Here is a 23,981-nt window from a genome sequence, read left to right as displayed (position 1 = left end):
GGCTGCAGTTGCACTGCGGGAACAGCTGCACTCAGCTCCACACACCTCGTTTGTCTCAGGGCTGTCCTGGCTGACGAATGGAGCACCCCCTCCTCCTCAAAGCCTAGACCAAAGCCTGGGACCTGAGCAGAGCATCTGGAGGCTTCAGGGGTGGGACCTGGTCAGAGTTTAGTGCCCCTGCATGTGGATGGAGAGGGACTCGGGTTAGTGGGCCAAGGTTGGATGTCCTAGACTTATTATGGGCCAACAGGAGCCCAGTCAAGGTTAGAGGCTACTGTCTATCTGATTGGTTTTACAGGGTGTCTAAAACCTAGGAGATCACAGGTTAGCCTGTTTTAAAATGTGTTTATTTGACATGACGATGGCTGCAACGGAAGTGCTATAATACAACTAATGTGCAGTGGTCAGTAATGCACTGGTACATATGTACTTGGTTTGGGTTCTTTACACAAACTATTTTCCTAAGCCATACAATATATTACATTACTCCTCTCTGTTTTTAATTTTCAAACAAAATCTGTCTGTAGAGAATAAGGATCTTTGGTTCATTTTCGGTAGTTAGGGCTGGGCTGGAAATGGGGAGTTGGAACAAGAGCTAACCCCTCCCTGGTGAGGGGCTTTGGAGAAAGTAACTGGAACTGGGGCCGGGGGCCATGGCTGCAGATAGAACTGAGCTGAGATCTATGCTTGTGTGGATGTTGGCCTGTAACCACTATCCTTTTCTAAACATAACCAGGAGGTTTTTGTGCCTAAACCTAACAAAGCTGCAACCGTTTCAACCGTTATGTTCTCTGGTTTAGATATGATGATAGAAAAACGCTTCCGTGGGGCGTATTTCCTGCCACCGCTAGGGGTGCTAATTTATGAAATTATAATTAGATGGTAGGAAAAAAGAGCCTACATCGTTGTATGGTTTAGAGGACTTGTTGGATTGGTACTAGGCATTGCAGATACAGTGCATTGAAGACCAACATCTTTAAATTAAATTATCCAAATGCTAATATTTTGTGTATTTTACATTTAATGTGTTTAAATATAAGCTAATTTAACCCTTGTGTGGTGTTCATATTATTGTTACTCAGCCAAAGTTTCCGGGTCTGGTGGACCCACCACATTATTAGGCTTTTAAATCAATACAGCCATAACAATTTATGTAAAAATACTTAACAGATGTTTACTTTAGCTCAATTACCAATGATATATACATAATTTATGGTTCATATTTGCCATTTACCCCTGTGAGATGACATTTATGATCATATGATCATTTTCGTTTTTTGTGAGAAAATTATTATTATACATTATTGGTGCTTATTTCTTAGAACTTAATCAGAACAGGTGAAAATGCTTGAAATTTAACAATTTTGTAACTTTGTGTGGGAATAGCAGGTGCAGAAAGACATTCAACATTCCCGCACACAGACACCTACACTCAGACACGCACACATACAGACGCACAGACACACACAGAGACGCACAGACAAATAGACACACACACACACACACACACACACACACACACACACACACACACACACACACACACACACACACACACACACACACACACACACACACACACAGCAGGCCCAGTTAGGAGGAGGACAAAGTTAAGTTTCATAGCACCTACAATTATTACACAATTATTACACTCGGGTCCAGTAGACCTGAACACCTCATATGTAATAGTTATGTGTAGGGGGGTTGTACCGTGTGCAGTCATTGAAAATCAGTTTTTTTATGTTCTTCACAGAAAATGAGCCAAAGCCAATGAGTTTGAGTTAGAAGAAATAATAAATAGCATAATATTTCTTTTAGCAAACATTGAAAACGGGTCCCACAGACGCGAACACCATACAAGGGTTAAAAACTACAATTCTGCATTGAAACCCCGGCTCATAATACATATTAAGAGTTCAGCGTAGGAGTTGTGCATGCTTGACTGGAATCAAATCAAAATGTCACACTTGAATCAATTTAGGTTAATAGTTTCCCTCAGACCACCTTTATATTGATTAAAACTACATCCTATCCATCACATCCAACAGAGGCAGAGGATACCAAATGACCACATATCAAAATTTGAAATCAAAGGCCAAATATTGGGCCTATACAGCGCATCAGTAACCTCTCTCAGAGACACCCTGGGATTTGTCCCTTTAACACAGTGAGAGGTGAATCCTCCCACTCTGTCCTGCCTACATGTATCTGCTCAAGCTCTTCTCCTCAGCCACCTCGCTCCTCCCTTGAGAGCTCTAAAAACGAGACTACACAACCCTGGTTATTTAGAGGTCAAAAGAATGCAAGATAGAGCAGAAACAGGAAGGGAAATGAAAATAAGAAGGGGGGTAGACATTATTTTCTCTCCAGTGTATTTATACTTCCTTTTGTACAAGTGGGTATTTTCTGCGTTTTTATATGATGTTAAGTCCAGGAGGGGTTTTAAACCACCCTCTGCCGTCAGACAGATGCTTTTTTTCCCCTTATTTTTTTCTCTTCATAGCATCCCTCTGTTTCTGTTTGCGTTCCAATCATCTTGTCTCTTGAGCTGCCGTGAGATGTTGCCGAAAATATAACAACAAAGAAAACAAAGAAAATGATAAGGAAGGGGAAACAAGGTCATTTTCAGTTTATCTCTCAAAGGAGACAGGAGAGGGGTAAAGAAAGCCAAGACTGAAGGCGGGGATGAGATCAGAGGAGAAAAAGAAGAAAAGTGCTACAGGAAAGGAGAGGAGAGGATCAATTATCCTCCAAAAAAGACAAACATTCAGCCCAAAAGTTGTTATCCAAGACATTTAGATATAACTATGCTGAGTGTAACTGAGTATAACTAACTTTTCTTTTTTAGCAAATGTATATCAGATCACATATCCTTCTTTTCCCCTCTTGCAAACCTCCCCCACTTTCTAGCCCCCGATTCCTTCCTTTTCCTACAAACCAGTCTCTCCAGGGGGTCCTGGGAGGCCCTCAGCATTTTGACAGTCCTCTGATCTGGCAGCGAAAGACTTAATCATTGTAACAACACCCACTCTACTGCCTCAAATGCATCTTTTTTCAACCCTTTTTCCTCTCTCGGTTTGAGTTGTCATCTCACTTTTCTTCTCCATACAGCTTAATATGGTGTTTTTGTCTGCTTGATGGCAGCTTGATACTTTTCTATTGTAACATGCTGTTGATTGTATTTTGCTTCTTGAAATCAAAACATATTGCATTGACATGAAGTTTAAAGAGTTTTTACCAGTATAATAAGGTACCTCTCATTTCTAACACACAAGAAAAACCAAAAAAATATGTTACCTTTGTAAGTATACATGTAAGTTTTAATTTACCATTCTTCACAATAAGAGCATACACACATGTAATGTTTAACATATACTGTACCAGTATGCGTGGCTATGGAAACTCTTTATTTGAGATAAGAGATAGATAATACATGATACATGTATTCCCAAAAGAGTTAAGGAAGTGTGTATTTGCAACACATTCTTACCCCAGCGTGTCAAAAAGAGACGCTTGGTCAGGTGTCTTTCGTGTTTGTTACTGACGCAAAAAGTCTGCTTTAGCGTCTAGCCCTTTGGCGTCATAGACACTCTTGGTCAGGACTCTTGGTATCACTTTTGGGCGCTCTGGGTCGGTACTCTTGGCATCACTATTTGACGCTCTGAGTCAGGATGTCCATTGACTGACATGCAGCACAAGAACAAGACAGTCAGTTTTGGAAAAAGTCTGTTGGGTGAAAGTCCTGAGTTGGTTGATCCATCCACCACCCAAACCAACCTCTGCACGCAGATTTCCAGTCTTTCATACTACTCGCTACCGTCGTCGCTCTTAATACCAAGTCATTTTACAGCACCGCGGTCGAGCTGCTGATCTGCCCGGTGCGTTCTATACAGATGCTAAAGGGTGATTTTTGCGTCGGTATCTGATGCTAAGAGCCACTGACCAAGCGTCACTATTTCACGGGTTGGTATTTGTGATATATTTAAATTTATAATTTTACAAACATTCCTTTAAATTCCAATGCCCCTTTCACAAAAAAGGCTAATTTACAAAAACTCAATTTAAATTTGAAACAATCTTAGCAAAATAAGTAGTTTTAGTCCATTTTTTTCTAATCTAATTCCCTTAAGGTAGCCTAACCTTGGGATACAATTTCCCAGCTTTCTCACACATAGTGGTTTCAATCTTCCCTGCCAATCCAAATCAATCAGGCGGAGGTTGACTTCCTGGTATTCTAATGAGTTTATTTACAAGGCTATGAATAGTATTCCCTGAAAGATAACTACCCTTTTTTCTGTTCTGTCCTGTCTTATCCTGCCTTGTTCGCAAGGCTCTATTCCCTTATGTGCATGTGTGTGTGTGTGTGTGTGTGTGTGTGTGTGTGTGTGTGTGTGTGTTTTTTGTGTGCTGTCTTGACACAGGTGCCTTTGTCTACTCTGCAAGAAAGGTGCATTGTGTCCTGTGCAAAGTGCCTTTGCAACCCAGTTTTAAATGCCACTCACAAATTCAGCAATTAACACACAAAATTCCCCAACGAATGCTTTTTTTGGCTATTGCTTATTATGTTTTGGGTCCCAGTTTGACCTAATTTGGTTTGACCTGGTTTCCCATTTCCTGGCTTGATGTGATCATGTTTTACAACAGCAAAGTATGCCACATTTGTATTAAACATAGCATCAGTAGTGACTTTAGAGATTGGACACTCAGCATCCCCTCCACTCTCTTTTGCTCTCTCTGTATGTCTTTCTAACTCTCTCATCCTTCCTCTTCCCCCGTCTTTGGCAACCATCAATCGGAGCGAGTCAGAACAGCGCCTGCAGCCATTCCTTCACCCTCTGCTGTTGACTGAGCACTCTAAAGCCCAACGCGGTGCATTTAATTTGATTTGATCCAATTGAAACCATCAAGTCTAATCAGATCTAATGTTGAATTTTGCCACATGGTACATGTACTGCAGGAAACAGTAATGACATTAGACAGAAAACTGATGCCGCTTTTGTTAGTAATCTTGTTCTTGAATATGTTAAATACATTATGGAAATATTTTGTGTGACGGTTCGATTTCCCCCTTGTATTCAAAGCCCAAAGGCACTATGCAGGTTTACTGTATATGGAGCAGACACATATTATGGCCATATATATGTGTGTGTGTGTGTGTGTGTGTGTGTGTGTGTGTGTGTGTGTGTGTGTGTGTGTGTGTGTGTGCGTGTGTGTGTGTGTGTGTGTGTGTGTGTGTGTGTGTGGTTCCCTAAAGAGTGCCGCACAATCAGATTAAGAAATCTGGTTTGCATTTTGTTCTGTATAGTTATGCAAGCACAGAATGTTTAGAATAGTATTGACGTATGTTAAAATATGTAAATATAGTTATATTAAAATGAACACACATTCTTTCTTAACAACATCAATGGTTTAAATGGAATAGCATGGGTCAAGGCAAACAGTGCTGCAATGTATGCTGCTGCTAAAATAGCATTTCATGAGCCCTACCGCATACAGTATACACTTTGAGTTCTCTGTATGCTTGTGGGGCGTGACAGAGTTTATATGTAAAATAACTCACAACACTTAGTATTCACATCATAATAAATTCATTCTACAAGAGCTGATGAGGGTGATGCTAATGCCTTTGTGTTTCTGAAATAACACTATAAACTCAATTTTATTCATCCGACTATGTTACAGGCCATTACCCAAGGAAATTTATTTATTCATGGTCAATTAATGTTTTCATGTTACTCCTTCTGCTGTGTCCCCTCAGGCCGGCCAACCTGTTGTTGGACAGGAGCAGTTCAGAGGTTCCCTCGATGGGGACGCTGGGTGAATGGATGGATGGAATGAGGACTTTGCCCTGCAAAGAGGCCTTCTCTGGGGTCAGCTACAGCTCCTGTGACACCCTGGCCAAGACCTCCACCGAGTAAGACAACCACACACACACACACACACACACACACACACACACACACACACACACACACACACACACACACACACGCACACACACACACACACACACACACACACACACACACACACACACACAGACACACACACTAAGCTCCTCTGCCCATTCATGTCAGCATTGTTTACCCCTGGCAAGGCCCAGGAATTTGAAGAGGCTCTTGGTGAAGAACACACACACACACACACACACACACACACACACACACACACACACACACACACACACACACACACACACACACACACACACACACACACACACACACACACACACACACACACACACACACACACACACACACACACACACACACACACACACACACACACACACATACATACACACTCTTGTTCTCAGTAAGTAAAGAAAGCTAGAGAGCCCTTACTGAAGGTGTCCAGATGAGTCATGGTAATTCATAATGACAGGTCTTTAGCCACGCTCTCAATGTTGCAAGTATGACCACAGAGGGAGAAGGTGAAAGCATTAAAAGAAAGAGAGATAAGTAGAGAGACGAAAGAAAGAAAGAGGACAAGAGTTGTGAGTTCCATAAGGGAGAGGGGATAATAGAGAACCTATTGAGTGAGGGAATGAGAGGGGAGATTTGACAAGATAAAAGGGAAGAGAGACAGGCCTTTGAAAGAGCGAATAAAGGCATAGCTGTCAAACAGGTATGCATGACACTCTATACTGTAAAGCATTAAAATGCAGAGCAAAGGTCAAGCGAAGATTTTCAGAAAACGATTTAGAAGCCAAATCTAAAGAAATCAGAGAGCACACACTGCATGACCTACAATATGTTCTCTTGAAGTTGAGTATGATGATGTGGTCAAATCTTGAAAATTACAGTCGATGCTGTGATAAATCCAATATTAATAATTTACTTCATGCAACATTAAGAGAAGACCCTGACTGGTGATCCCTGAAGTTCCTTCAGAGTGCCTTGCCTTATATATTATCAAGTAAACAAAAGGACAACAGTTGCTTAGCTCATGACAAAGTGGATTCAGTCAGGCATTTATGACATATAGTACGTAAGCCTTTCCTGAGACCAAATGGTAATTTTAATGTTAGCATACCTCCGTCTTCCCTCAGGACAATTATCCCTTGATATTAAACCCTAAGCCTTCCCTCAGGACAATAGTATTTTGATGTTAAACTCAGTTGTGACTGTTAACAGACTCTCATCTGACAAACACACACATAGAATCATAGGCTTCCTCAAAATCAATACTTTGAGGACAAAACTCTAAAATCTAAATTGTTAATTTTCCACAATCTTCTAAAATCTATGTTCATATAAAAACGTATTTGCAACAGCAAAATGTTACTTTTCTTGTAAATATTATTTCACCAAGATTTCATTTTGTGCCAATTTATGCTCCTGGCAAATTATTCATGATTAATATATTAATGTTGAGGCAACTGTGGTTCCTTCAACATAACCACTTGATTGTTGTCTTTTTGTTAAAATACTGAAGTCAACACTGACTTTAAGCACAAGAAGACACGTCCTGGATCTGAACATGTACGTATATGAATGAATGAATGTAATCCAGCAATTATTATTTGTTAGAGGTTGAGAGTTTTACATGTTTGTAGTATGAGGGACTTTTGGTGGGAATTAGATTAGTGTCTGGGTATTTGTCACAGTAGAGGGTTTAGTAGATCAATGTCCCTGGATAAAGGAGAGCTAGTATCAGAGACAGAGATTATAGGTCTTACTCTGCTGATAGGATCCGCAGGCTGACAAAAGGTTCTGTGATAGTAGATCAGGTTCTGGAAAGAGTCCTGTGCTGGCAGACTGAAAGGAATTATGATTTCCGAGCACAGTAATAACAGACTGGGAGATTATACCGATGAACACCCTGCCTTTAGACTTACAGGTCAGAGTACAGCTACTTGGGAAAATGAAGGACAGCTGACTAGTTGTATATCTTTTTGTTGTTTTCTTTTTTCTCAAAGTCAGAATGCAGACAATTTCTGTCACTTTGTCTCAGTCTTTCTCTCTCTCTCTCTCTCCCTGGCTCTGTTGGCCTGCTGCTGCTTTAATTGATGTGGAATGTGACTGGGTAAATAATTGGACATTTCTAATCATTGTGATCAAAGCAGCCATTCACTGTGGTGATGGCAGCAGCGGGGGCAGTTGTGGAGTGGTGGTCAGTGCTGCAACTCCTGTCAATAGCTATAGTCATTAGCAGTGTTAGGCTGGCTACACACTGCCTGCGTCGCGTGAGAGTGTCAGCTACGTGGCGTGTCCGTTTTTATTTCGGCTCCCATGTTAACAGGTTAGAGCTTACACACTGCCTGCGTGACAAGCACGTCTCAGCCGCGCCGAAAACGCGTGCATGCTAAAACAGGCGCCACAAGCGTGTTGGAAGTGTTTCCAGGCAAAATAGAATAGGAAAAGATGCTTATATGTCATTTTTGTCATAATAAATGACATGTTGATGTTTGAAAGTCTCTAGGTTTTGACATAAATGCAGATATAAATGCAATAACAAAAGATTATCAAATATTGCACCTATCAATACAGAACGAAATATTCTGTAGACTATTTTGACGTCAATACTGCTGACGTTGTCTTTGCTGTAATCAAATCAGTATATATTTATGTTTAACATGAAGTATACTACTGCTTGAGTGCAGTAAATCAATGGGAAACATACATATGTACAGACAAGGCTAGCAGCAGCAGCACCATGTCAGACACATTTCTGGTGTGTAAAGACAGAAAAATCCACGCAGCCGCCACGCAACTGATACGCAACAGAAACGCCACGCTAACGCCACGCAGGCAGTGTGTAGTCGGCCTTAAGCTTTATATGTTAGAAAGAAGCAGTGCGTAATGTGTGCCCTTTTATATAGTGATGAATTGTGGAGTTGATGTCACTAGTTGGCCAGTATAGGGGCCCTTAAAAGTATTATAAAGTAAATAGGAGTTTAAATCTTCACCAAAGGCAACCTTCCACATTGGCAACTATAAATTACGATGACTTGTAACTGAAACATATCTCAATCAGGAGAAACAATTGAATGTATTAAAGATGAAAGTTTACAACAACAGATGATATAGTATATTTAAGTCTTGGCAGAAAGTCTTTGACGCTTGAACTCTATGGGGAGATTTGTAACCGATGGGTGTCTGCCCTGAGCAGCAGCAAGATAAATCCCCCCATGGAGTCTGGACACTGGTGGTGGTGTTGGTGGCTGATGACTCTGCTGAGGCTGATTTTCTCGAAATATTAAAAGGCTATTATTATTATTGTGTGACGTGATTCTTTGTACCAAAGATACCAAATGAACAAGCTGTCTCTTTTGTCAGGTGTACCATACAAAAGATATATTTTGTCTCTTGACATGTCTAATGCCATTTATGTAGTGGATATGTTAATCAATGAAAAGTTCTTTTTAGTCAAGATATTACAAAACAAAACAGCTTACACTGCAGACTGAGTTGTATGGTGAGGGCATTGACACAACACACCTCAGATAAACTGCACTAACCCCCCCACTAAATAAATCATATTGGCCTATGATGCTTTTTCTGAAGCTAGATGCTAAATTGGATCACTGCAGTATTAATCCACTGAAGGCTGAGGCTAAGGCACTCAAGGCTAGCTCAGCTACAAGGCTAGCAGCCCTGGCTGAAGCTATGCATTGCTCAGTAGATTGCTCTATTGATTTGTACAGTCTTAATCTAGTCCTTGATATTCAGCACAAGGCTTGGCAATGCTTTGACCTCCGAGGAACAGTAATCATACTTGGCTGCAGTGTGCTGACTCTACTGCTGGAGTAATTTAAGTCCTTTTTTAGGTGGAATGGATTGACTAGGAAATACCGCATCATTTGGACTATTTTCTTCATCTAGAAAGAGTGCATGCAAAGTTCACATCAGGTATTTCAGGAAGTGACCTAGACTGCTTTACCAAGGACAGTGGCAAATCACTGACATGTTCTTGTACAACCACATACATTATAGTACATATGGTCAGGACCCTTCCTGGTACCCAAGCCTTACCCAGCATCCACTTTCTTCCAGCAACTCAAAACGTGGCACAACAAATTAGATAATGACTTGTGCCTATGTGTATTTATAAAGTGATGCAGTGGTTAAAGTTGGATGGTTTCTATTCACGAAAAACACCAGAATTCACTTTTAACTACGCTGAAGCAAAAATACCCTGCAGACGTTATACTCTGGGATGATGGGAATTGCTGGGCACTGTGACATGCATGCTTTAGAAAGAAACTTATAACTGTTAATATTTTTCATGTGATTGTTTGTGTTGAAGTATGATTTATAATCATACGTGTTTCATCAGTTGGATCTTGAGATGATCCATATCCAAGATGAGGATAAAATATTATGGATTGTATAATATGGCTTTGGTGATGCAAAGAGAAGATGACAACATAACTGCTTTGACTCTCAATGGGACAGGATAAAGGCACAACAAAAATAAATTTTGTTAGTGTTGAAAATGTATACACAATGTCTAATACATCCAAACGTGTCGACTTGTGGTTCAACTGTCCACCATAACTTTAAGTGGGAACATTTCCTAAAAACCCATGAAATACTGGGAAGCCAGAACAGTGCATTGCATAGTTTATGCCTAGTTAAAGAACAACTTTACTGCACACAACTTAAAGTTCATCTGCCTATGAAATTATAATGTGTTGCAACTTGAAACTGTTGTGTTAATGTCATGGTGTTTCTTATTTTTCTCGCTTTTCAAATGCCATTGCACTCTCAGACAGTCTAGTTCCCCTTTACCCTTCTGGTCCATCTCCACAGTTAAATAAACAGCATTTGAAGTCTTTGAATGATTAATAGTTATATCCCAAAAGCATATGGTCATAACGATATAGTGTAAAATCAAAATAAGGCTGAATTTTGAGCTCTGCATTGCTGAGCAAACAACCACCAACATACCCGTAGTTATTATCAATTGTATTTGCCGACTTATTAGTTTAAACTTTTTTGCTTTATTTTATTATTAGTATTATTATTGAGTTAATTGTCAGAGTTGATTTGGCATTTTTAAGCTGAGATTAAATCTTCTTGCCAAAATGTCTACTAGCAACTAATAAATATGGGATTTCTGTATATTTTGAGATCATAAAATGTTTGCCACCATGTTCACAAACATAGGAGTTACTGTCCATGTTACGTTAAGTTCAAGGCATCTTTATTTCCTGACTTTAACGTAGATGTTTGATTTACATTGTATGGGTAAAGCCTCATGATTTAGCCTGATTCATTGCAACTACAATGTGCTTCAGATACTATTCTAGAGAAAGCACAAATTGATGACATCCAGTTTAATGTGTTAATGTTGCTGAGCCTGGCTGTGTCTCAGTAGAGTGGTTCTGACGGAGGTCCACGTCACACCGGCCACTTGCCCAGAATGGGAGCCGTCCATGGGAATCACCACTCTCTAACGCCCAGCTCCTCTCCGCCTCCTCAGACTCTGGATGGTGGGTGGAGGACAAAGACGTACTGGGAGCAGTAACCTACCTCCAGAATCACTGATGGGCTTTCACATGTCTGACTTTTAAAGGGATAGTTCAGTGATAACTCAATAGCCGTGTTTCTATCCAACTGTCAGCTGTAATCTCAAACAAAACAACAGGCTTTAACAACAGGCTCCCAATCAGATACTGCATTATTAGAGTATGGATGGAAAGCTAGCTATTGTCTATCTATGGCATACTGGTGCTGTTTGTTACTGTAAAAGGCAAAAACCTCTTTGGTTTTGTCGATTGTAAACTTCATGGAAATACCCAATCAATTGCACAGTTTACATTTAAAGCATTACTTAATTTGAGTGAACTATCCCTTTACATTGTAGCGCAGAGTGAAACAATTTTGTGATTTTTTTAACACTTTCAGTATCTGGCTGGTCAAGATGTTTCTAAATGTCTGCTATTTTGGCTGCTCTGGAGAACTAAATGCTCTGCTTGCATCTCAATAACACAAACTTTATTGTGACCATTTTGAAATAACACTCAAATGTCTTAATGGCCGAAAGCGTTTCTTGTAGTAATGCTACTACTCCAACTGCAACTCCTCTGCTTCTACTAATACAATACCATTACTATTACTTATAGATGGGCAAAATAGATTAGTCCTAACATGCACAATGACTTCTTCTGTACTGTAATATCAACAATGCTTTGTGTGTACTATGTATTTTTAGGTTGTTGTTACTGTATGTTTCAAAAAGGGCTTAATGTTTTAATAGATCGGTCTAACTACTGTGTGTACTTGATGTGTATGATGTATAACATGTGAAACTGACATTGTACAGTAGCTCTTATTTATTTAAAAATAACAATCCCGTGCTTCCAAATGCTCTTTTTACACATGAATGCATATAACTAATCTTTTTCAAGCGTACTTTCAAGAGTATTAACAAGTTAACAGATTTATCTGAATCAAAGTGTAATATCCTGCACATGTACCAGTGCTGCTCCTCTCCACAAACTTATACCTACCTTGTCAAAAAAATCCAGGTCAATGCAATGCAGGAAACTAGGGCTTTTATGCAACCGTGGCCCTCCCATGCCATTTCCTCCACTGACAGGGTCATAATAGCAGCTGTCAGTGTAGCCCCATAGGCCCACCTCCCTGTTTGTTGGTAATCGAGAGTGGAGGCAACACCCCCTCCACCCCTAGACCCTACTTCAGAGATTTGCCAGTCCAGTGGCCTTCTGGGAAATGGAGTCCTTTGTGAATGACAGATGCATGGGAAAGTGAAGGGAGCAGCACTGGGAGCATGTCATTAAATGTCACATGGGTGTCACATCCTCCATCACTAATGCACACTTTCCATCTTTTTCTTTCCATCTCTCCCTCCCTGATTGTGTCTGTGTTTTCTACCTCTTCCACCCCTCTCTCTCTCTCTCTCCCTCTCCTTCACAAACCAGGGATCTGAAAAAGGTTGGAGTGACTATTGTAGGACCACAGAAGAAGATTGTGAGCAGCCTCAAAGCCCTAGATTCCCACACCAAGAATGGCCCGGTACCTGTTTAAGAAATTAACCCATCAAGTAAAAACACCAGAGACTTGAGTCTGTCGGTGTGGTTGCTAATCACAGTCTTACACAGTGGCTTCATACGTAAACTGGAAACGGATGGAGAAATATGATCTAAATTAGAGCTTTCGTTGTTTCGTTGGAAGACTATATCAAGTCCCGACAGGGAAACAGGAATGAGTTCAGTGCAGTCCTGCCAGCTAGTTAACTGGCTGACTCTTCGACGCTCCGTCCATCCATGCCCAAGTTGAGATGCCTTACAGACAAATAGGAGGGTAGAGAGAGCAGGGGATAGCCAAGGAGGTCAGGAAGACTTGCCTGGGGATTAAAACTGGGACTCGACTGGGATACAGGGCAAGGACTGGACTAACATAAAGCCGGAGCTCTCCAATATTGGCTAAGCTGGACAGCATAGCCTTCCCTTTACAGCTAAAAAGGGGATGGGCATGCTCACAGTCTCCTCCCTCCACACCTGACTAAGCAGCCCATGGAACGAGTTGGTGAAATGGCTGAGATGCCATGTGTAGAAGAGCATGGCAGACAGCAGCAGCTCCCCCGGATGTGGACCCTTCCTGGACTAATGAGGTCTGAGGCGTGAGATTTTGTTGGAACTACCTACATTTACTGTCTCGATCCATGAGAGAACTGACCTGGTATGAACACACCTAGATGTTAACCGAGCCATTTTAGTCTGTAGCTCTAAACTATAGCGTTTGCATTCAGTAGACATGTCACATAAAAGCAATAATTATGATAATCAGTTAAGTAGTCTCATTGTACGGAAGCCATGAGTCTGTCACATGTACAATGTATTGAACGCTGTGCTTTGAAGGTACTGGGGCCATAACACACTTCACACACATAATTTTCTTTATGGTGAAATATATGTTCTATGTGCTTATATGAACAGATAATGTATAGTTATAGCGCCGTTCCCTCATCCCAATGCCCTTTGTGTGAAATCTCAGGATGTATACATTATTCGTTCTATTTTCTCTAACAAGGGGAAACAGTCAGAGGGAATGGAGCACAGCCAGTTATTGAGAGTGCAGGTCAGCAAAAAGGAAAATGTAAGAGAGACATTTATAAGAAGAAAAAAAGAGAATTTATATAGGTTGAAATGGTGTCATTAAGGCCTCTGCTCCAGACATTCTTGTTGTGTTCCGGAAGTGTTTGAAACTAAAAGCAAGTTTGTGTTTGAGTTTCTTCTTCAGGTAAGACAGGTTAGCATCATCAACCCCACACAACATCAGGTATCAGTTTCTTTCAGTGCGTAAGCTCAGTTCAAAAGGTTGAGATCAACACTACTGGTCTGAGGGTGTTGTAGTCTTATTAACAAAACCCATGCAGGATCTGAAATTTGCTGTAAAAAAGTATGAAGTATGAAATTAATCCATACATCCTGGTGTGTTTAATGTAAAAAGTAGAGTGCCTCCTCTCGTTGGGTTGGATCATGGTGGGATCGCCAAGCAAAAAGCTCTAGTTTTGATTTATTTTCCACAAAGCCTGTGTTCTCATTGGGGCATGGGGTTTTCTCATCACTGCCAAGGTGTGAAAATGCCCTGAAAGAGATGAAACCCTTCCAATAAATGATTGCTTTCTGAGATACTTTATACAACAATATATGTCCAGGATGGGATTTCCTAAAGGCACCTTAGAAGATCTTTGTACTATAAAGTACAGACTTAAAGACTTTAAGTTAGTCTCCTGCTTTAATGTCACCCAGTCAATCCCTCAGTGCAACACCTACACGGTACTTCTAAACTGGCACTTTGTGCTGTTGGCTGGGTAATATTCAACCCCAAGGGTACTATCTTTAAGCGTCTTCCAAGCACTTACTAGACAATATTTTAGCACTTTGAAATGAAATGGTAATGCCTTGGTATAGACTAAGCTTATGAAATGAAAAGGGGTGATTTCGGTGCTTTTGGGAAACCCTATTCAGTGTGTCAGTCGGTCCTCTGTTACTCGGTCTACCTGTGGATGCTGTTGTTGCTGCTATGTGTTCTAATTAGCATGTACATAATGTAAACCATCATAATGATAGCAACTAGCTCTACAGATCCCACTATATGTACATGGCCATCCCTCTTTGTACAAATGTTTGTATGTATAAAAGAATGAATTAAAATTGTGCAACATTTTTAATTAAAAAAGAGACAAAAAATAATCTGTATTTTATTTTATCTTTTGGATTATATTTGTCTGCTTTGTTTTTTTTCTACAATAAAAAGGCAATTATGATTACATTATTATTTATTTGTTAACATAAAGCGCAATATTGATGTTTTTTTTGTAACTAAGTAAATTATGTGTCAGTGCTATCTGTGTTTTGGTTTTAACTTACTTTATAAACCTGGGACATCTGAGAGAGCAATACTGTTATGCACCCTATATCCAGATCCCTCATTTTCTGTCTCAAGACTGACCTGTGTGTCTGTGTGAGAGTTTAAGTGTGCAAATGTAGATGGCCTTGTCTACTAATGTAAAATGATTTGTAGTGGAAACATTTATATTTTTATAATAAATATTCGCAAAATATTTTCCAAAAAATGGATAATGATAGACCTGCTCCTGTGTTTTTATTCTATGATGTGATTATGTCACAGAACAATACATGATGTGGCTTTTCTTTTAAGTCTAAATGTATTTCCATATGTTTAACAGATCACAAGTGATAGTCAAACACTCATAACTCAGATGTCATTTTTTTTTATTTAACATTCCATAGACCAGTCTTTTGGCACATCTTGTCTTCTTCAGGATAAAAGCCAGCAATCATCTGACTGACATATATAGTGCACATAACATGTGTTTCAAATCAGTGAGTTCATTGGGCAATCAACATGAACAAAGAAGAAGTCCATAGAAAGGTCATTCATAGCCAAGATAGGTCTTCGCCATCAATGTCCACACTCTAAGAATTAGCAAATAGAATTTAAAGTAAAAACTGCGAAGTAGAAACATTTCTTAACGTTCCTTTTTCAAATTGAGCAATACGTCTACAAAATAATATAAACAACTGATTGACACGTGCAATTTTTATAGTCAAGTAAAAAAAGATAATTCTAAATAAAATCAGATAAGAGCAGTACAAAAATGAGCCTATAAAATCAAGCTATCACGTGGCAAAAATGACTAAATTTAAGGAAAGAAAACATTTAGGTATACGTATGTATGAACAAAAGGTGTTACATTTAACTTAGTTTAGCTTGTTAGCTTAAGTGACAAAATTCTTACTGACATCTAGACAACTGTGCCTTAATTTTCAAGAAACTTTATCTGATTGGTGCATTTCTGTTTGTTGTTTTTTTGCATAACCTGCCATAGTGGTTTTGACAGATTTCATAAAAGACACCCGGGAGAATCCTGTCTTTATGAAAATGACCATAAAAAAGGCCAATTATGTTACTCAGTTCTTCGGAGTAGAATTACATTTTGTAGGATTACATTTTTTAAATTGTATCAACATTTTTATACATACACATGCAACTAAAAATAGAAAATTAAAGAAAATTTCGATTTGATAAAAGACTACAACTTTCATGGAGTGCTCCTACCTTTCTTTGATGTCTACCCATCTTCAGTTCTTCAGTTCCCTATGCTTAACCATTTTAATTACCTAAACTTAAACATACAGTAACCAAAGTTGATTTGCCATTGCCATTATCATTTTCTATCCATTATCATATGGCTGCAATGCATGCCCATTGTGGAAATAAATAAGAATTCTAATTTAATATGGGGTTTTGCAGAATTGTTCAATATCAGCATTCTGTCTGGTTATAGGATTGTCACAAGACACTCTCTTTTACTTTACCTGTCTAGTGGACCTGCTACACTGTGTCCACAAACCCTCCCGCATCTGTTAACCAGCTTCCAATTTAACCACCTCAGCCTCTGTTTCTAATCCCATCCTCCCTGCTGCTGCCTCCTTGTTTCCCTGGCTAGCCACATCCAATAAAACATTTTGTTTCCGATCATCCATGGTTCAAGTCGATTTGTTGTGTGATTTTAATGTGGAAGATCTTCGTTGTCTCTTTTTTTGTTGCTGACTGGGAGGAGATGAGATGTGTCAGACAGGGGAAAGATTGATGGTTGAAGGCTGACACTCGCCAGATGTTCCCAAGCAGATGTGCACAGAGAGAAAACAGGACACTGCCCTCCTCAATGCAGGAAACAATGAACACAGTATGCTTGACAACGCCACCAATTAGGTCTTGTTTTCATCCACAAACCTCCATGGTACTGAAACCACCGGGGTGATTGGAAAGACAGAGGGAGGGCGGAAGTGGGGGAGGTAGAAGGGGTGAAAGCTAAGGGGAGAGGAAGCCGTAGAGAGGAGGATAGAGGGCAGGTGTGCTGGAAGCGTTATGCCTGTGGCAGTTCTGTCCAAGTAGATAAGAACTTTTCGAACAATGGCATAGATAATGCAATAATGCAGGAGAAGAGCAGCACCATTCATCATCTTGCCTGGCAGCATGCTGTTAAAATGCACTTCCCTAGCTGCTACACATACAGAAAGCATGGTTCCACTTTGAGAGTATAATGAGAAAACAGTCATGATGTGTTAAATTAATTTTCCATTTTGAACTGGGAGTCATATGCAGTCATCAAACCCCCCAGAAAAAAAAAGAAGTGCCGGACATCATCATGTATGGGCTTTAAATAATAAAGGTTTATTTTAAAGTATATCAGCGACGTTAACGGTTGCCCAGTTGCCCTTGGCAACCAAATTGTGACAATTGGAAACCTAATCATCACCCCTGGTTGATGTGATTTGAGTGGTGAGTGGCTTTCCATCTCTGTCTGCACTGTTTCTTCCCCCAAAAAGGACACAGTGAATAGGTTGGTCAACAGAACTTCAAAGCATACTGGACATTTAGGTTTTGTGTGGTCTAATAGAACTCCTACCTGATATCATCACTGGTCTCATTCACTCCTTGCCTGTGTTCTTCTCCACTAAGACATAATGTCAAACAAACATTATGTAATAGATTTTTCATTAGTTTAACCATATCAATAATATTAAGAAATTAATCTGTTGGTATCAAGTGGCTCCCCCTACACTTCCACCTAATGTTAGACCTACCTGTTGCCTTCCCCTGTCTTTCCTGATCCACCATCCTCACACCTGAATGAAATGAACTCACTGTTAAATATAGCAGCCTAAATTCAATTCTTAAATCAGCCTAGTGATGGCATCAGATAAGACAACTATTGTGCAGTAAGGTTGTGCTGCTGTTGAAATTACATTCACATTTTGTATTTTAAATATTTATTTATTTTTCTTCTTGTCATTTATTGTGCATGCTACCTTATATTTACCAGTTGTTATTTTACCTTAATAAAATTGAGATATGTCATGCATGAGATTGGTACCATAGGGTTTAATCAAAATCTAAATGTAGCTATCAGCAACATTGGTTTGCATTAAGCTAGCTGTAAACCCCACTTTAGCTGCTAGTGTTAGCAAACACTAGCTAGTCTGACAACAGTCTGTTAACATGAATATTTGCAAGCCTCCAAGTTTGGCAAATCTATGCATGATTCCATGGTGAACCCCCATTTGGCTGCTACATTCCCAGTGTTAGCAAACGCTAGCTAGTCTGTTAACATTAATATTTGCAAGCTTCCAAGCACAGACGTCACACTTTAAATCCTACCTGCTGCCTCTCACCATCCACTTATTTAACTGCTGTCGCATCCCTGGACATGCCATCTCCTTTTCCCTCTTTCTTTTTCTATTTTTAGCCCAACAGCTGTTTTGCTTTGCTCTTTTTCTATAGAAGGCAACTTACTACTCGTACGCTCGTACCTGCTCGCTCTGCGCTCACGGCGCCCACCCGCTCCTCGCTCCCCCCCCCTTCCCTCTTCTATGTCAACATTCTATGATGGAATCTTATGAGACAGGGCGCCTACTCTAGCCTGTTAGTCCTCTAAAATGTTATATAATAACATTGAGAAAATGTAGAAATGATTTAGAAATGCACAACAGCAGCTACATATTGCTATACGGCTTCAAAACCACCGGAAGTCATTCATTTCCTATGGAGATTCGCAGACTGCATGCAAATGGGTCCGAACTGGGTCCGAATGAGTGCGGTGCGAAATAAATTTGTGTCAGTTGGTCATCCGGATGCGTTCAAAAAATTGAACTCTTGCGAAAGGCTACGAACGGTTCCTATCCGACAATTCCAGCGTTGCTATGGTACTGATAAACAAACCTGCTAATGCTAATTAGTTAGCCAGCAACAGACATTGAACTATTGACATTATACCGCTATAACACATTTAACCGATGTGACATGTCAACGTCCTGGGCAACTTTTCTCCATGCAGCAGCCTTCATTAGCGTTTCCCAAAACTGCCGGGGCAGTAACTTTTCCTGATAACCCTTGGAGGTTCGACCGGAGGTACTGCCATCTGTCACATGCTACGGCGAGTGCCAACCAATGACGAGGCAAAGAAGGCCTTCCAGGACCTGACAATCTGCAGGGTTATAACAGGCAGGTGTTATTTTATTGTTCACATCATTATTATGCTTAGCTTGGCTGATAAGAGGTTTTAATTTGACTTGTAACTTTGCTTCATTTTGACTTCTACTCGGGCCTCGCACGCGGCCTCCCAGAAAGACTTCCCTGCGCTGACTGCAGCAGATGTGGAGGACCCCACAGTGCTCCCCCCCCCCTCACAATATCCTAACAGCCCAGTGTCAAAGGTGGACTCATTGAAGTTTCTGGGCTCCATCATTAACCAGGACCTGAAGTGGGAGTCCAACATCAACGCCATCCTTAAAAAGGCTCAGCAGAGGATGTACTTCCTACGGCAACTGCGGAAGTATGGCCTACCACAAGAGCTATTGGCCATCTTCTACACTGCTGCTATCCTCCTGCCTCCTCCCCTCTGGCAGGCGCTACATATCCCTGCACACAAAAACAACCAGACACAAGAACAGCTTCTTTCCCACTGCCATCACTCTCCTGAACTGCTGATAAGTGGGGTCATCCCCACTTTGGCCATTCACCTACACATTACATATTTTATCATTCCAATATGCATCTTGCACACTACATTTGCACTCTACATCCCACTCCATTGTTTTTTTTTCTTATTTGTAAAGTTTCTGATTGTTATATTATTTTTTTAGGCCTTTCATATTTTTTGTATTTTGTTAATTTTATATTAAAGTTTTTAATCCCATCAAATTTGCCTGCTGCCTGTTCATTCATTCCTGCCAATATATAATAATTAATTCCTGCTCATGAAAGTTTAAACTAATAATAAAATTGGTACCACAGTCGTTTGTAAAGTTATGTAAAGGTTAGGGGAATGTAAAACATAACGTTAGGGGAACGTTCCCTAAAGGTTGCAACATTAGGGGAACGTTAGGGAAACGTTCTCTAAAGGTTACAACGGTAGGGGAACGTTCTCTAAAGGTTGCAATGTTAGGCGAACGTTCAGGGAACGTTCTGAGAACGGTCGATGTAACCAAAAACTAACTTTCCCTTATGGCCAATAAAACTTTCCATGGGAACCAAAAACTAGCGCGGACCGCTGGTTAGCTTACAACGCTAGTAGGCACAGGGAAAGTAAAAATAAATCGCTATTTATACCACTAAAAAGGCTCAAAATATCACCAAACTTCAACGGTAGCATATTGAGGGTCCCTACATGTTAACAGAAGCATTGAGATATTTGTAAGTGTACCGACAGTTTATTGAAAAAAGCTCCGTGAAAGGGCTACGAGAGAGAGCTATGCCGCAACAGAGCCTCGTACTTCGGGAAACTGGTGGTGTACATGCGGACATTGCGTCGCAACATCCAAGAGACGCAGTGTTTTGTACAGTCTGAAAATTCCTCTAGTGAACAGGGAAACTTTTTTCCATGTCCCCAAAATAAATTGGAGACGCGACCCAGACCTGAGGGACAAGATGGACAGTTATCCACTGAGTAAGTAAACTAGACAAGTTATGTTTTGCATCGGTGCGATTATTTCAGATATATTGTGTAAATTGCTTTTGATTTTAGTTTGCATCGCCAGCTGTAAGTCATGACTGGTTTCCCGAAGTACGAGGCTCTGTTGCGGCATAGCTCTCTCTCGTAGCCCTTTCACGGAGCTCCCGCATCTCTTCGTTCAATAAACTGTCGGTACACTTACAAAGTTCTCAATGTTAACATGTAGGGACCCTCACTATGCTACTGTTGAAGTTTGGTGATATTTTGAGCCTTTTTAGTGGTATAAATAGCGATTTGTTTTTACTTTCCCTGTGCCCCGAATACTAGTGTTGTAAGCTAATCAGCTGTCTGCGCTAGCTTCGTTCAAGCTACAAACACAATCAATTAGCATGAAAACATGTCCCAGAGAATGAAAGAGTAGGTACACATCCGTTATTAACCCCTAGGTTCGTTTTGCGTCGGAATTGTCCTTTAAGCCTATATACATTTATTCACTAAATGTGCCAACATGTTCATGCTGACTTGAGGAAAATGTTCTTTTTCTTTTTAAGAGCTTCTCTTTTCTTTTTTATTATATTTCAACCATTACCTCCAGTGATTGTATTCCATCGTTTGAATTTTCAATTTGGCCTGCACATTATCTGTTTTCACTTTTAGACAGCCAACATCCAACCAAAAACTTTTTTTCTACTGTCTGTATTTTATACAGAATGTTATAGTCACTTACTGTAAATATCAGCTGATGGAAATGCACCTGATTTTTTGTTGTTGAGAAAAAGCAGGATGGTGGCCCATATCCCATTCTTTCCATGTAGAGATGTCTCCTCCCTTTGAAGCCTGTTCCGTGGCCTCATCCCTCTATCTCCTCTCTGTCTTCCCTTTTGGTTCCTGGTAAACTGGTCTCCAGCTGTGTGCAGCTGCTTTGCAGGGCCTGATGCCCTGTTGCAAATTCATACTGCTCTGTTCCGCTACCCCTGCGGCCTGCCGTGAGAATGTCATCCTCATAAGCTCACTTCCTGGGTTCAGAGTTCCCTGATAAAAGATCGGGATGTCATGTGTTAATTATCTTTGTTGCAAACCATGTTTATCTGTCAGCGGCAGTAGATCGTGGAAGAATTAAGGCTTTGCCCCTCCAGCGTGTGCAGACTGTGCAAGAACACACACAAAGCAAGGCAGTGCTGACACAATGAGGGTCTTATATGTACACATGTACACTGCAGGGAACACTAAGCTGTAACAATACTGACTCCACCACATACATGTGCACACATACAAAGATAGATGACTGTTGGTTGCTGGCTTTATAATGCCTGTGCTTTCTGTGGAACCTAAGCACGCACTGACTCTTTCACACACACAAGTCCCATGACTGCAGTGCTCAGGCCCGCCTGTCACTCTAACAAATGATGCCATCACAAAAGAAAGTGAAGCTATCATCACATCATCCTCACCAGTGGTGGAAAGTACAGGTAGTTGTGTGTTTTGATCAAGCTAAACCCTAGGTAAAATCACTGTCACGAAGGGCCAAAGTGATTCGACCATGATCAGATTCAACTTTAGGAAGCACTATAAATGGATAGATAGGCAAAGCTGTAGAACCACTAAACAATTTTTTTTTTTCATCACAACATTGACTCAATTTTGTTTTAGGTTCCATGTTTTATGTACTTTAGTTTTGTGCCTTTGGTTCTAGGCCGTATTAGCAGAGGAGCGTGATGTCTGCCAGTCAGTCTGTCTGTACATCTCTGCAGATTGAAATGTCTCCCCAACCACTCCATACTGTAGATTGCCATGAAATGTGTGGTGATCCCCTGACTTTTCCTCACACCACCAGGACACTTCAATACAAAAATATGCCGCAGCTGTGTTTAGTGACTAGTGCAAATTAGCTGAATGTTTGAAAGCTAACATGCTAAACTACAATAGTGACCATGGTAAACATTCACCTGCTAAACATTAACATGTTAACATTGTTGTCATTGTGAGCATGTTAGCATGCTGACATTAGCATTCAGCTCAAAGCACCACTTTGTTCAAAGGCTGAGAGTGAGGTGAGTGTACTCTTTGCTTGTTTGATGATGACCTATATTTGTTCAATACAGTCACATATTGTTAGCACATATGATACAGATAGTGGAGTTTCATGTCCATCCAATGTTGTACAATAGCCTATACAGTTACAAATGAAGGATTTTTACTTACAGAATCTCCATGGTCACCTAATATACCATAACCATCTATTGTGGATTAAGCATATTACAAAAGCTTGGTTACTGATATTTTGTATTTAAGAAGATTCACATACATTATTTCTGCACACAGAAATACAACAAAATAAATACAGGTTGTATGCTTGAATTGAAACAACTATTGGCATGTTGTGGTTATATTCAATATGTCTACATGAATTGCATTTTGTTTCACCAAAATTTCCACAAAATGACTCTAAAAACTTGTCATCATATAATAAGTTACCACAAACCCTGAACCTACTCTGGAGCACAGCCCAGAACCCTATATGAAGATCAGAGTGACTGTAATGATACCTGAAGAGTGCTATAGAGCTGCTGGTCTCGTTGCCCATACCAGGGAGAATTGATTTTCCATGAAAGCTGAGTGATGTGGAGGGACTGCTGGCCCTCTGATGTCAGCACTCTGTCATCTATCTCTGTCTTTCTCTCTGTCTCTCTCTCTCTCTCTCTCTCTCTCTCTCTCTCTCTCTCTCTCTCTCTCTCTCTCTCTCTCTCTCTCTCTCTCTCTCTCTCTCTCTACATCATCTCTGTCACCCACTATTCTGCTTTCTCTCTAGTCTTTCTTTCCTTTCTGCCTCTTTTTCTTCCTCAATTTCTTTTCATTTCAATATATTTTGCTCGCTCGTCACCTCTCTGCCTCACGTTTCAGCTCCTCCTCTTCTACTCTCTCATCTTCACCCCTTTACCATGTTCTATCCTCTCTTCTCTGCTCTTCAAGTCAATTCTGCTTCATTGGCATCACATTGTAATGTATGTAGTATTCATCAA

General features: G+C 40.3%; 1 protein-coding gene across 4 annotated transcripts in view; it reads left to right on the top strand.

Annotated features, from left to right (window-relative positions):
• Positions 1-15,562, top strand: part of epha3 (eph receptor A3) — a 100,363-nt gene extending 84,801 nt beyond the window's left edge. For 2 of the 4 annotated variants that reach the window (XM_078261611.1, XM_078261610.1), the window contains exons 16-17: positions 5,759-5,914; positions 12,896-15,562. In XM_078261611.1, coding sequence (XP_078117737.1) covers positions 5,759-5,914; positions 12,896-13,001 — 262 coding nt within the window. In that variant the 3' untranslated portion in view covers positions 13,002-15,562. Of the gene's footprint in view, positions 1-5,758; positions 5,915-11,325; positions 11,444-12,895 lie in introns of all 4 variants that reach the window. The other 2 variants (XM_078261613.1, XM_078261612.1) reach the window with 2 other exon arrangements.
• The last annotated feature ends 8,419 nt before the right edge of the window (positions 15,563-23,981 follow it).

The sequence above is a fragment of the Sander vitreus genome, chromosome 11 (genome assembly GCF_031162955.1).
Source record: "Sander vitreus isolate 19-12246 chromosome 11, sanVit1, whole genome shotgun sequence".
NCBI classification, from domain to species: Eukaryota; Metazoa; Chordata; class Actinopteri; order Perciformes; family Percidae; genus Sander; species Sander vitreus.
The sequence above is the reverse complement of the archived record's forward strand: the minus strand, read 5'-3'. Positions and strand labels throughout refer to the sequence as shown.